Source organism: Quercus robur, chromosome 12 (assembly GCF_932294415.1).
Source record: "Quercus robur chromosome 12, dhQueRobu3.1, whole genome shotgun sequence".
Lineage (NCBI taxonomy): Eukaryota > Viridiplantae > Streptophyta > Magnoliopsida > Fagales > Fagaceae > Quercus > Quercus robur.
Window position 1 is genome coordinate 19,851,316 of NC_065545.1, and position 14,871 is coordinate 19,866,186.

General features: G+C 36.6%; 3 protein-coding genes and 1 long non-coding RNA gene across 4 annotated transcripts; all 4 read left to right on the forward strand.

The window, feature by feature from the left end:
- The first annotated feature begins 1,467 nt into the window (after window positions 1-1,467).
- On the forward strand, window positions 1,468-3,071 carry LOC126709547 (uncharacterized). Its single transcript, XR_007649422.1, has 2 exons — window positions 1,468-1,769; window positions 2,842-3,071. It is a non-coding gene; the product is annotated as an uncharacterized LOC126709547 (long non-coding RNA).
- Window positions 3,072-9,470: 6,399 nt separating this feature from the next.
- Window positions 9,471-10,361, forward strand: LOC126708252 (uncharacterized). The gene has a single exon (XM_050408055.1). It carries the CDS (start codon window positions 9,471-9,473, stop codon window positions 10,359-10,361), a length of 891 nt encoding a protein of 296 aa, XP_050264012.1.
- Window positions 10,362-10,579: 218 nt separating this feature from the next.
- On the forward strand, window positions 10,580-11,362 carry LOC126708253 (uncharacterized). Its single transcript, XM_050408056.1, has one exon. The coding sequence runs from the start codon at window positions 10,580-10,582 to the stop codon at window positions 11,360-11,362; it is 783 nt and encodes a 260-aa protein (XP_050264013.1).
- A 24-nt stretch (window positions 11,363-11,386) lies between these two features.
- LOC126708254 (uncharacterized) lies at window positions 11,387-14,034 on the forward strand. The gene is made up of 3 exons (XM_050408057.1): window positions 11,387-12,022; window positions 12,214-12,960; window positions 13,465-14,034. Exons 1-3 carry the CDS (start codon window positions 11,387-11,389, stop codon window positions 14,032-14,034), a joined length of 1,953 nt encoding a protein of 650 aa, XP_050264014.1.
- The last annotated feature ends 837 nt before the right edge of the window (window positions 14,035-14,871 follow it).

Here is a 14,871-nt window from a genome sequence, read left to right on the forward strand (position 1 = left end):
ATTTTAAAGTACATAAAGATTTACATGAATCAAAAGAGACACTAATTTTAAGAATTTTGATAATTATATCATAAAAAGTTAATCTCATTTGTATAAGAATTTTGATCACACACAAAGTTAGGATAGCTATTTAACATATAAATATCTACTTTATTATAATAGTTTTTTAGTATCTATTTGCTAAAGGCAATATATCCACTAAATAAAAACCTCTAAGAATGATAATGAATATCATCAGCTTCCAACAATAAGCAACTGAGTTTTGCTAAGAAAAGAAAAAAAAAATAACAAAAGGCATGTGTCATTGAATTTTCCATTAGATAAATTAAAAGTTTTGAAAATTTAAACCTAGAAAATCAATGTTTTTTAGATAACAATAAAACACCTTATATCATCATTCTAACTTTCTAAACATTACTGCCGTCTAAAACTCAAAATACGTGAAGAAAATTTTTGGGCTATTTAAAATTTAGTAGGAGTATTTTAGACATTATACAAAAAAATATTTTAAAAATCATAAGTTTTCATTAGAGTTTAACTAAAAGAATCACAATATGATATATTTGCTCTTTTCCAAAATATTAAGGGAAAAATTACTTGATTTTAAAGTTAAAGGATGAATTGTAAACTGCCCCAAATATAAAGGATGAAAAGTGTTTTTATCCTAAGTTTTTGTTTTTGTTTTTGTTTTTTTTTTTTTTTGGGTGTAAAACTATGTATTTTTACTTAAAATTGTGCGCAAAAGAAAAAAAGTACAAAAAGTCAACTTAAGAAAATTGTATGTGAAACTATAAATTTTGGCTCAATAATGTTGATTAAACAAATAAAATATTTCTAGAAACACAAGAAAATAGCATAACATTTTCATAATACATTTACAATTTTGTTATATTTTATTTTGTCTTGTAAGGAATTGATAGCTCAGCAGTTTTGAAAATATTGTGACGACAACAAGATGTCTTAACATTTTCACAAAAGAAATGTTATGTCTACGACATTTTCATAAAAAAATTATTAGTAGGTTGTTACAAATTGTTATTGGTGGGTAAAAAAGTAATTTCATTAGCAAGTTTAATTAAATTAGAACCAATAACAATTTATTACCTATAGTTTCTTATGAAAATATTGTGAAAAATGTTGTGGATGTAGCACTTTTTTACACAATAACTTTATTTTTAATTGTGGTTGGTTCCAATATGATATTTTATTATTTTATTTGACCTATGTGAAACTAGCACCTTAACAATTATGAAAATATTGTACCAATTTATTGTGTTAATATTTTATTATTTTGTGAAACATTGCGAATTGAACAAACAAAAAATAATGTAACAAAACTATTGTAGCTTTACTCATAAAAAAAAAAAAAAAAAAACTACCAGTGAAACAGTGCACAAATACTATAACTTTAAGGCTATATAGATAATCTATATCTATATAATAATAACTAATAGCCGAAACGTTTGACTTTTTATTGACCACTTCTCATTGCGCCACATGGCTTGATAATTTAATGACACGATTACATTTAAAAAAAATCAAAAATTGTATCCATTCAATTGACTAATTAAATAAACCGTTTCAGTGAAATTTTAAATACGTTTGTGTTCAATTTGCCTATATAAATTAGAGACACACTGTTCTGTCTGAAGATTATTTCCCATCGACAACTCCAAAACAATTTCTACAAACGTAGATGATGAAAATTCTTAGCCCCCAAGCCCCGTCAACCAGCCTATTGCCACCGCCAACCAGTGAAACGGCTACAGGTAAAACTGACTTCTTTTGTTTTCCCCTTTCAGTTGTAGTTCTTGGGATTCTCTTTTTTAATCTTCTTTGTTTGCGTGGTTTTGGTGGCTAAATTTCCTTTTTCTTCACCTTACCGCTGTTGTATTGCATTGTTAAAAAAAAAAAAAACAATAGTATAACTTCTGTCATGTTTTTATTATATTGTTTTACCATTGAATGTTTTAATTTAGGCAATTTCCAAATTACACCATGCTTGTAGCAGTGACTTGAACGGTGCCTGCTACAAGTCTATGCTTATGGCCCCTTAGTCCCACCAAAACCTCTTCATCTCCTTTTTTTTTTTTTTTTTTTTTTTTTTTAACTATCTTTATTCTGTGATTTTGGATAAAACTTTTGGTTCATTGTTATTGACATCTTTGTGTTTGTCCTCTATGTGTTTGTTTAAATTCTCCAGTGTAATTTGATTTAGATTAACTTTTTTCTCTTCCCTCTGAATCTTGGGTTTTGCTTTTTTAGATTTAGGACTCAATTTATGAATAAAATTTTGTTATTGAAATTTATTCTTCTCTACTTATGCAACACAATAAATTCTCTCTAACCTCCACTACCAATTGAGTTTGGTCCTGTGCTATATTATTACTTTAGTTTATGTTTTCATTGCTACATTTGAATTTGGAACGTGATATAATCAAGGAGAATAAAGTTGTAATGGGGTTGAAATAAGTTGTATATATTTTTAATCTGTACATGCATGGTATTTGGGGGTTGAGTTGCATTGCCTTATTGTGTGTTTGCTCTTCTTGCATATATGGCAGTTGGGAAAGAACTTTTTTTTTTTTTTTTTTTGAGAAGTTGCGAAAGAACTTGGTTCAAACAAAACATTTTTCATATTCTAAAAGTGACATAACTTCTGTTTTCATGGATTTTTAAAAGGTAAAATTTAGTTATATTTGCATTTATGGATTGAACACGAACAGACAAAATCAAAACCATGAAAGAACTAAAAAATGCTAATAATTATAAAATCTCAGATTTTTATCCTTAATAATGAAACGGTGTGATTTATTGTGGTTGCTATTGTTCATCTTGCAGTTGGTTCTAGGCAGCCCAACATGCAAGGACATGGTCTTCTACTCCTCTTTATTACACATCTAGACGACATCGTTTACTCTCTCGACAGCATCTTGGTTTTTTATTTAGTATGTATGTAAAGTTGACTTATATGTATCCTTCTCAATTGCATTACACACGTTATGTACAATTTTGAAGCAAGTCACATAGTTTATTATTATTATTATTATTATTGAAAAATTTGATGCAAACTTTGACAGGTGTAAAATGTCATTTTGGTCAATTTTGTAAAAAGTTAATTGGCCATTGAAATAGAAGTGTGTAAATATTAACTGTAAACACATCCAATTAAGAAGAACTTCAGTCCTCTAATACAACCTTAACTAAAAGATAAATGCTATAAATTTGTAAAGTTCTTATAAGATGTGATAAAAGTTATGCTATTTAACAAAATTAATGCATTTCTGACCCTTTAAGAACAACTTTTCATAGTTAGATTTTACACATACTCTTTTGTGATCCTAACACATTATGCCATTAAGAAAAAAAAAAGTTTAAAATGTTATAAAACTATATATTTACTATTCAAAATGATGTTATACCCTTTTTTTATAGTTTCAATAAAATGTTAATCTATTGCGTCCGTTACACGATGATTGCTTTTTTATCATTAGACCTAAACTCTTATTTTAAAAGAATAAAAGAAAGATTAAATTTAATAGAACAAAAAAAACGGATTAAATTTATTTTCCAATAGTTTTCTCGTGCATCGCACGGGTTAGCGACTAGTATAATATAAAACAAAAACAAACCGGTGTACGAGGAAAAAAAATCCATTTCACCAAATTGGTCAAATGACTTGAATAAGTATTAAAGGGTTTTTTAGTAGAATTAGAATGAGTCTAAAAACTTAACTAAACCAAAACGTTATTCCTAATACTGTTTCAAAGCTTACCGACTATTTTTATATAGTTAATAGGCTTATAGTACGTAGACGCAGTCAGCCCAGCCATGCAGTCAACAAACCTTGCTAAATGAAAAGCATATCTCCTGAGCCACTTGCCTTTTACAAAGTCACATATTCGAATAGTATCATGTTCATTAAGTTCTTTTTGGAATATCCGAATATGTAATCAAATAGTATATCGTTTGGTTTTAGCAAAAAAAAAAAAAAAAAAAATAGTATATCGTTTATTTACATGCGTTTAAAAGTATGACCTTCGTAGAGCTTTCAAATTAAGGAGATCTACATCCTCGTTTTTTATTTTTTATTTTATTTTTTTTTATTTTTTTTTATTTTTCTGGTAGTTTAGAAAATCTCTTTTAGAAAGAATATAGGGATCTTTTATAATCTTTCACACCGTAGGAGAAAAAATTGCATGCATCACGCGCAGCTATATATATATATATAAATACTAGTCGCTAACCCGTGCGATGCACGGGAAAACTATTAGAAAATAATAAAGCATGCATATATTAAAAGATAATTTAAGTTCATGTGTGCTTGCAAGGGATACATACCTAAATAGTTCTTGCGGTAGAAATAAAAGCCTTATCAAATTAAAAAAAAAAAAAAAAAAAAAACATAAAACTGATGTCACGGGAAATTCAGCCACATAGCAGTAATATATAAATCTCTTAAAACCTAAACCTAAACCTAAACCTAAACGTAAGGACTAAATATTTATGCGTCTTCTCTTGCTTTCCTGATGTATTTGGTTAAAAACATAAAACTGATGTCACGGGAAATTCAGCCACATAGTAGTAATATATAAATCTCTTAAAACCTAAACCAAAACCAAAACCTAAACATAAGGACTAAATATATAAACAAACTAACCTTACAAAAGTTGAACTTTATAAGCTAAAATTTATACCGTGAGTTGTAGATCTTGAATGCTATACCGTGCGTTTAGGGCTTCCTACATCTGGAGAGAGAGAGAGTTTGCAGAAACCAAAGAAAATCTCTCTATAGCTTAAGAAACACAATATACTAAAATTAAAGAGATAAAATTTTCAGAGGACAAAATATTATAGATAATTTAAAAGAATTTTGGTTTAATTCTTGAACACCGCAACTCATAATATATAAACAAAACTAACCTTACAAAAGCTGAACTTTATAAGCTAAAATCTATACCGTGCGTTGTAGATCTTGAATGCTTTAGGGCTTCCTACGTCTGGAGAGAGAGAGTTTGCAGAAACCGTGGCTTTATATTTCTTAATTTGAGAGAAGGGTAAGGTTGCTAGGGTTTTGTAGATCTTGAATGCTTTAGGGCTTCCTACGTCTGGAGAAAGAGAGAGTTTGCAGAAACCGTGGTTTTATATTTCTTAACTTGAGAGAGGGGTAAGGTTGTTAGGGTTTTGAGGAATTATAATTTTTATTTATTTTTTATTTTTTAAATATTGTGGTTTTTTAAATATTGTGCTGACGTGGAAAATTGTGGTGTCAGCAAAGGCTTCGGTTTTATATATATATATAGATGACTAAGCATGAGTTTGTATAAACTATTGCAAACAATATTTTTTGTTTAAATAAGTGTTTGTAAAAAAGCTATTAAGAGTTTTGCGAAATAGAGTTTTGAGTTTTAAAAATGTAATTTTAGACTCCTAAAACGTCTAATCAAACACACCTCATACATAGGTAGGAGACTTTTTGGTTTTTGGCAAATTTGATTCAAATGAATTAAAATTATCCTAATATCAATTTTTTTTTAAACACTGTATTGAGTGCAATTAATAATGTTACCAGTTTTCTTCTTCTTCTTCTTCTTATTCTTCTTCTAATAATAATAATAATAATAATGTTACCAGCTGTGCAAGTAAATTGTTTGGTTTTTAATATTTTACATACTAAAATATTCTCACACAAATTCTTAAACTCTCTAAAGTACCCCTATCTTTTAGTTGAATAATTTTAAAATTAAAAATACAAACTGGTTAAAGGAGTAATTTACTATTTTTAAAAGAGTTTCTAACTTTTAGGTTTTCAAATTGTTATCAAAATCCTAAAAATTAGGACATTATCTCTATCTTACTTTTAAACATTATTTTACTAAACCTAAAATAAAAAATGAAAAAGAGCCTTATTGCACGCGCAAAACGCATGTGATGAGTTTACTCTATGTCTATCTTCTATCTATTTTATACTATATATAAGAGGATTCCCTTCTTTCTACTGAACTTTTATGTGGTTCAAAAATACTCTTATTAATGAAGGGTAACTTCATTTAGGATATGTTTGGTAAACTGTAATAAGTACTGTAATGTAATAGTTATTCCTATGATTTAACTATTCTATAGTTTAGTTATGTTTTTATTACAAGAAATAGTCATTCTTTGTGAATAGCTATTCTTTAAAATGATGAATAACTATTCATTTCCAAAATGGATGTAATAACTATTCCTTAGTAGATGTATTAATTTTTGCAATTAATATATTTCCAAATAAACAAACTTTACATATGCACATAACAATTATGAAAAAAAAAATCATAAAAAATAATTAATCTCTCTTTCAAATTTAAAAAATATTATTTTTTAGGAAATATAATTATATGAGTAAAATATTTCCTAAAATATATCTTTAAGTTTGATTTAAATGCTTTCATTTCATTGTTTTCATGGTTCTATTATTGTGTTGTTACCAAACAAATGAACAGTAGTAAGTATTACATTACAACGTCTTGTATTCATTGTAAGACTTATTCTTATTCCTATGTAATTACCATTATAGCATACCAAACATGCCCTTAGTGAGTATTTGGATTGCGCTGAAATAGAGAACACGTTTTGCTGAAAAAATGTGGGTCCCATAGCACTGTTCATGGACCCACAAAAGTCATTCAAACACAATTTTCAATATAAATTTGGGTCTCATAGCATTATTCACATATTTAAAAATTATTTTACTACAGTGTTTTCAGCAATAAGGAGTATTCAAACAAACCCTTAGAAGTGGCATTGCAAATATCAAATAACAAATTTCATTTTGAATTCAAAAGGAGAATTCCTAAAATTTAGGATCTTTTTCCCTTCACGTTCAAAAAGAAATTACAATTACTGCTTATCTCTAAAGTTTATCATTTTTATTTGTTTGAAAAATAAAAATTAAAAAATATATTTATAAATTATAATAGATACAAACTATTAACCTTTACCCAAAAAAATAAGAAGAGCCTCTGAGCACGCGCGTGAGTGTGTGCTCATAGGCTAGTAAAATCTGACAAAAAGATCATATGCAAAGTGAAATCTGACAAAAAGATTACTAGCTTCTTCACACACACAATGCAAGTGTTTTTATGCTTTATTTTAATAAAATAATACAAATCTAAACAATAACAGCAAGTAATACTAATAGTTTAAGTATAAAATATGTTTCTTAATTTTATAGAATTTGAATTTTAGATTTCTCAATTTACCTTTATAACTTTAATTTATCTTATTGTTAAATCATTATCGATTAGATAATATGGGTATTGATTCTAAAAAAAAAAAAAAAAAAAGATAATATTGTTATGCTATATAATTCAAATCCATAGTATCCACTTTATAATGGTTGGTTTTTAAGCTTTTATCACCGGTCCAAGATTCCTATTGCCACACATAATTTGTTATACAAATTTTCATCTAACTTAGTCCTATTTCTATTCCGATTCAAGATTCCTATAGCCACACATTTATAGCAAGGAATATTCTTCTATATGTTTATTTATGAGAAATGTTATGTCCACAATATTTTCACAACAAATTTTACGTGGTAGGTTATTATTAGTTGTTATGCATGGACAAAAATATAATTTAATTTATAAATTCAAATTAGAACTAATAACAACTTAGCATTTATAATTTGTTGTAAAAATATTATAAAGATGTTGTAGACGTAACACTACTCTTTATCTATAGGAAATATGTGTGCATCCTTGGGACCTTGGGTGAGGTTGAGACTAGGTTATGGCTCAACCACTGTAAGGAGCACTCTAGCTCCCTCATCGTCTAGACACCTTAGGAGGAATAGTGGAATACGCATGGTCACGAGAAATTCAATTGGGTCCAAACCATTTTAAAATTAAGCACTTTTCCAAATCAAGCCCAGATTCCTATTGCCACACATAAAGGGCCCAGAAGTTGCTGGTGAAACAAAAGTTCTTTGCCAATTGCCACTCACGTTTCATTTGCGCCACATAATCTACACAGTAGCCCACAAGTGCAGGTTCCATTAATTATGAACCTTAAGTGGGCCAAATAAACCCAAGGACTAAGCCCACACTTCTGAAAAAGTATATTCTATAACATTTTCATTTCATTCAAAGCCTTGAGTTCTTTGACTTTGAAAGCCCCCTACAAGCACGGGGCCTCTTAGATACACTGATGACGTTGAAAATTGTCACCAATGGGTCACACCGTACTCGCGACTCGAAGCGAACCTGCACGACAAAAACAATCGACGGAAGTCCTTCAGAGAGCACCGGTGTGGTGCCGGCCAAAGGCTCTCCGACGGTCAAGTTAGAATTCTTCTGTTTTGCTTAGAGCGTTAGAGAGGGTCAATTAAAGCGTACCTCGATTTCTGTGGGTATTAGGCCTTTTATAGTGATAAAGGGTTGACTTTTCCTTTTTGGTTTCCACATCTTTTCAATGTGGGACTCTACTCCCAATTCTTCTAAACGTGGTGAGCAAGGATTCCCATTTCCGGATCTTAGGGTTTTTCTGGGCTACGGACTGGGTCTCTTGGGCCTTCGTAAAGATGGTCCCAGCTTTGAGGCCCATCATAAGGGCCCATGATCCGAAACGTCCATAGCCCAGAAAAACCCTAAGATCCGGAAATGGGAATCCTTGCTCACCACGTTTAGAAGAATTGGGAGTAGAGTCCCACATTGAAAAGATGTGGAAACCAAAAAGGAAAAATCAACCCTTTATCACTATAAAAGGCCTAATACCCACAGAAATCGAGGTACGCTTTAATTGACCCTCTCTAACGCTCTAAGCAAAACAGAAGAATTCTAACTTGACCGTCGGAGAGCCTTTGGCCGGCACCACACCGGTGCTCTCTGAAGGACTTCCGTCGATTGTTTTTGTCGTGCAGGTTCGCTTCGAGTCGCGAGTACGATGTGACCCATTGGTGACAATTTTCAACGTCATCATACACCATTCTGTAACAGTGTAGCATTGTCGTCCCTTTCCAGAGGAGTCTGAGTCCTTGTGAATAACACAGTTATTCACAGGCTAGTTGGGTTGTTTTTTTGGGGGTCCCGGGAAACACTCTCTTCCTTTACTCTCTCTCGTATCCTTATCGCCCTTCAAGCTTAGCAATGGATGACTTGTCAAAACGTTGGAAATCCCTTTCACTATCTAAGAAGGAAGGAACTAGTCTGTCCCTGAAGTCCGACCAAGCAACAAATACATTCTCCATCATAGCCAGGTTCCTTACGAAAAGACCTATAAACCTTGATGCCATTGCAAATACCTTCAACCCCTTCTGGTGAACAAGAAACGGTTTCCGGATGAAGTTCATCAAAGACCACCTTATCCTCTTCTCTTTTGACTCCAAAGAAGAGGTGGACAAAATCCTAGCAACTGAACCCTGGAGCTTTGACAAATGTATAATGGTACTCTCAAGATATGAACACTCGATTCCGATAAAGGCCTCGGACATGAACTCAGTATCCTTTTGGATACAAGTTCATGATATCCCATTGAGTTTTCGTAATAAGGAGGTGGCAGAACAGATTTGTGAGGTCATTGGTCCGGTTACCAAAATGGAGAACCCAAGTGACTATGACGGAGGCACATTTATTCGGGTCCGTGTAGTCGTGAACATCTCCCTTCCTCTATGTCGTGGTCGGCTCATCACCCTGGACAACAACGAAGTCCATTGGGTCTCCTTTAAGTACGAACGCCTCCCCAATCTATGTTATTGGTGCGGCACTCTCACACACCTGGGCAAGGACTGCGAACATTGGATAGAAAGCGAAGGCTCGCTGAACAAAGAGGAACAACACTACGGGCCATGGCTCAAGGCGGCTCCGTTCATGGCCTCCAAAAAATCCTTTCTCTCCGTCCCGGGCTTCTACGCCAGCATGAAAACTGATAAAGCTGGCTGGAAGCACACTGAAACTCATTCCCATAACCGGGATTACCCAAATACGACGGTAGGCGAAACCCCATCTACTTTGTCGCCGAAAAACGAGGAGCACTCCCAGTCACCGGAAATCATGGAACAAGACAAGAGCTCAGTCTCGATCAGTCCCCAAGATCAGCCATCAACTGACACAGATTGCATGGGGCCTCCTTTCCTAGGATCCACTCAGATGCCCACTCAACCTTTAGCCTTTAGCCAACTCATTGAAGAGATCGACGTGGACATCCATCGCTTTGACAATGCGGCCCCAGCATGCCACAACCCAAATAACTCCAACTTGGGCCGAAGCCCATTGCTAGTTAATGAACATGAAACTCCCATCGGCCCACCTACTAAGGGCCCCCTAACCAAGCCCTGTGATTCAAACCCCACCAAGGATACCAATACCACCTCCCCGACCTAAAACCTGACGAACCCAGTGAGCGACAAAAAATGGGTGCGGATGCAACGACCCACGCACATACCAGTTTAGGAGTATGTAGTGGTCTCTTTAGGAAAACGTAGTCCATCCCCTACTCTTGAATACTCCAGAACCCAAAAAAGAAGAACTACGCAAGGAGATGACTCCTCAACCCCCTCACTCGAAACGACGGTAGCTGGCAAACAACCCTGCCGATCCCGATGAGTCTACTGTTCTGGAACGTGCGTGGGCTTGGGAATCGACGCACCGTTCGGGAGCTCGAGAAGTATATTCGGGCACAAGATCCCACCACCCTCTTCCTGGGCGAGACGTGGGTGGGTGAAGCTAGGCTGATTGATTTATGCTCTAAGTTGGGATTTGATCATTATTGGGTTACACCGCAAACAAATCGCTTGGGCTGCCTAGTTCTGTACTGGAAAAACACAACAACGATTGAGGTAGTCTCCTCGTCGCCGAATCACATAGACGCTGTGGTTGGGGCTACGACGGACGAAAGGTGGCGTCTCACCGGGATTTACGGTTTCGCCGATCCAGCCAAAAAACGGGATACTTGGGCTCTCCTCCGTCAGCTTCGTATAAGTCCCCCGTTGCCGTGGCTTTGCGCAGGGGATTTCAATGAAATCCTCTGGTCCCATGAGAAATGCGGCCTTGGCCTGAGATGCGAAAACCAAATGAGGGACTTCCATGAAGTGCTGGACGAAGCTGGGTTGAAGGACCTGGGTTTTGTTGGGAAGAAATTCACGTGGAAGGGCCAACGCCGCGGTGGTTTGGTACTGGAGAGGCTGGACCGTGCTGTTGCTAACAACCTTTGGCTTTCCCAAAACCCAGGTACGAAGGTCCAACATCTCCACTCTTACTCCTCTGACCATCTAGCCATTATTGTAAAACCTGAAGGCATCGTCCCTAGACCAAACCGGCCTTTCAAATTTGAACAAATGTGGCTGCGTGACAGGGGTTGTAGTGATACAGTCATCAGTGCTTAGGGTCCATCTCTAGCGAGGGCGACAATGCCAGAGGTTGCAAGAAAAATTCATTTTTGTGGGGAAAAACTCTCTGAGTGGAGTAAAAATAATTTTGGAAGCATCAGGAAGCTGCTTGAAGAAAAAAAGAAGCTCTTAGACGTGGCAAAATTGGAAGCAGCGAGAGGGGGAGACCAATTAGCGGTAAAATCCCTTCAAATGGAAATTAACTCTTTCCTCGACAAGGAAAGCCAAATGTGGCAACAACGCTCCAGGGCGCTTTTTCTGAAGTGTGGTGACAGGAATACCGCCTACTTCCATAGTAAAGCCTCACAGCGGTTCCGAAGAAATCGAATTAGTGGTCTAAAAAATAACATGAACGTGTGGTGTACTGAGGAATTCCAGATTAGAAACATTGCTTTTGAATACTACCAAGCCCTGTTCTCTTCCTCGGCACCCTCTGATTTTGATGAAGTCCTTTCCAAGGTTCAACCTTCAGTGACCGATGAGATGAACTCTCTCTTACTTCGGCAATTTGACAAAGAGGAAGTAGTCGTAGCTATGAAGCAAATGGCGCCAATCACAGCCCTGGTACCGGACGACATGCCCCCCTATTCTTCCAATCCTTCTGGAGCACTGTGGATGTGGATGTCTGTGTTGCCGTCCTTGACTGCTTGCAAAACTGTAAGATCCCCCCTGATATTAACCGCACTCATATTGTTTTAATTCCAAAAATTAAATCTCCAGAAAGTATTACTAAATATCGTCCGATAAGTTTGTGTTATGTGATTTACAAATTAGTTGTTAAAGTGTTAGCTAATAGACTTAAAAATATTCTACCCTCAGTAATTTCAGAAAACCAAAGTGCTTTCTAGGCTGGGAGAGTAATCACGGATAACATCCTTATGGCTTTCGAAACACTTCACTACATGAAGCATCACCAAGCTGGCAGTTCGGGTTTCATGGCCTTGAAGCTTGACATGAGCAAGGCTTACGATCGCGTCGAATGGAAATTTTTGGAACTTATGATGAAGAGAATGGGTTTCGCAGATAACTGGGTTGCCTTAGTGATGGAGTATATCTCCACGGTCAGCTACTCAATTCTCATTAATGGCGAACCCTCCTCAATCATACACCCAGCTAGAGGCCTCAAGCAAGGGGACCCACTCTCCCCTTTCCTGTTTCTTTTTTGTACGGAAGGCCTCCATAGTCTTATTCAACACGCAGTAGCCTCAAGACATATCAGGGGTGTCTCTATCTGCAAGAAAGGTCCCCGGCTGACCCACCTTTTCTTCGCCAACGATAGCCTGCTTTTTTGTAGAGTGTCTATAGCAGAATGTCACAAGATTCATGCTCTCTTAGGTAGCTATGAAAGAGTTTCGGGGCAGCAATTAAACAGGGCTAAAACCTCCCTCTTTTTCAACAAATCAACCTCTCCGGACTCCATTGCTCAGATCACTAACTCCCTTGGGGTTCAAGAGGTCAAACAATACGAAAAATATCTCAACTTGCCAACCCTAGTGGGTAGAAACAAAAAGGCCAGCCTTATGTTCATCAAAGAGCGAATCTGGGCCAAGTTGCAAGGGTGGAAGGAGCAACTTCTATCCCAAGCGGGGAGGGAGGTATTGTTAAAGGCGGAGTGCAGGCTATTCCTACTTTCGCCATGAGTTGTTTCAAACTCCCGATCTCCCTTTGCAACGACATTGAGCAATTAATTCGTAAATTTTGGTGGGGCCATCGAGGGAATCAAAGGAAAATTCATTGGGCAAAGTGGAGCACGCTTTGCGTCCCAAAGGACCGTGGTGGTATGGGGTTCAAGGATTTGTAGAAATTTAATGATGCCATGTTGGCAAAACAAGTGTGGAGGCTACTTGAGAACAAAGACTCTCTGTTTTATCGGTTTTTCAAGGAAAAATTCTTTCCAAAAGGGAACATTTTTACTGCAAAGGAGGGTTGCGGATCCTTTGCGTGGAAAAGCATCCTCATTGGCAGAGGTCATCAAAAGAGGAGCCATTTGGAGAGTCGGGAACGGCGAAAACATCCTCATCTATTAGGACAGATGGCTGCCAACCCCCCAGCATAGTAATATTCAATCTTCCCCAAACTTCTTTGGCTGTGATGCGCAGGTGTCTGTGCTTATCAATAAGGAAAACCATTGCTGGATTGAGGATGCAGTGGATAACAACTTCAACCCGCTTGAAGCTAGGTTGATCAAATCCATTCCCTTGAGCCTCACGGATGGAGATGACAAATTGTTTTGGCCGAGTATGGTGGATGGGGCTTATTCGGTCAAGGCTGGCTACAGATTTCTGGTTGACACAGAGCAAGCCCCAATCGTTGGTCCTCTGCCTCTCTCACACCAGAAAAGCTTCTGGAAGGGACTATGGAAGCTTAAGGTACCAAACCGAACAAAAACCTTGATGTGGCGTGCTATCTCCGAAGCTCTTCCAACCCGTCTCAACTTGGTTAGGAGGAAAATCCTAAATGACGCCAACTGTCAGCTCTGTGGTCTGGTTCAGGAGTCCTCAATTCATGCCCTTTGGTCATGCCTGAATCTGATAGGGGTGTGGGATCCGCACTTCAGATTGCTTCGAGCTGATGCGCTTGGTTGTGTGTCTTTCATGGAGGTTTTTCATTTGTGCTTGGTGAACGGCCATCCAGGGGATCTGTTCGCTATGCTAACCTCTCAAATCTAGCATAGGAGGAACAAACTTAGGCTGGGCGAAGCAGTGGCCGACCTGCGCCTTCTTGGCTCTTTGGCGAGAAATGCTCTTCTGGAATTTCAACATGCTGACCCGGTGACTTCATCTCCTCCCCCTTCCCGCCCCCATACAAGATGGGAGCCTCCCCCCACGGACTGGATCAAAATCAATTTTGATGGTGCTGTTTTTCAGGATCGAAATGAAGCAGGCTTAGGTGTTAATTCGCAACGACCATGGTCTAATTATGGCTGCTCTAACACAAACTATTCCGCTACCCACCTCGGTGGAGATGGTGGAGGTGTTGGCAGCAAGGAGGGCTCTTATCTTTGCTTGGGAACTCTCCTTTGATCACATCATCCTGGAAGGTGACTCGAACATTGCCATCCGTGCGATGTCAAGCAATGGTTTCTCTGCAGCAAGCTTCGGCCATATTCTCTCAGACATTAAGGCCCTAACTTCTAACTTCAGTCAGGTGGTTTTTAGGCACACTCGCAGGCAGGGAAACAAAGTCACCCACAGCTTGGCTAGAGCTGCCTGTAACTTTCTTCCTCTTTGTACTTGGATTGAGGAAATCCCTGTAATTTCTTCTGCTGATTACTTAGCAGAAATCATTAATGAATAGTTTTCTCCCCTCCCCTGTTAGGGTCGGTTTCTCAAAAAAAAAAAAAGATACACCATAAGAGCAATTATATCACAAATAGAAAAAGTGGTAAGTTTTATACATTTTTATTCAAAAACTATCCACATGGACCACATCAATCTCTCTATGGTACTATTTTTATACATTTTTGCTACAGTAAGAGCACTTGCACCTGTCCCTCTATAATAAAA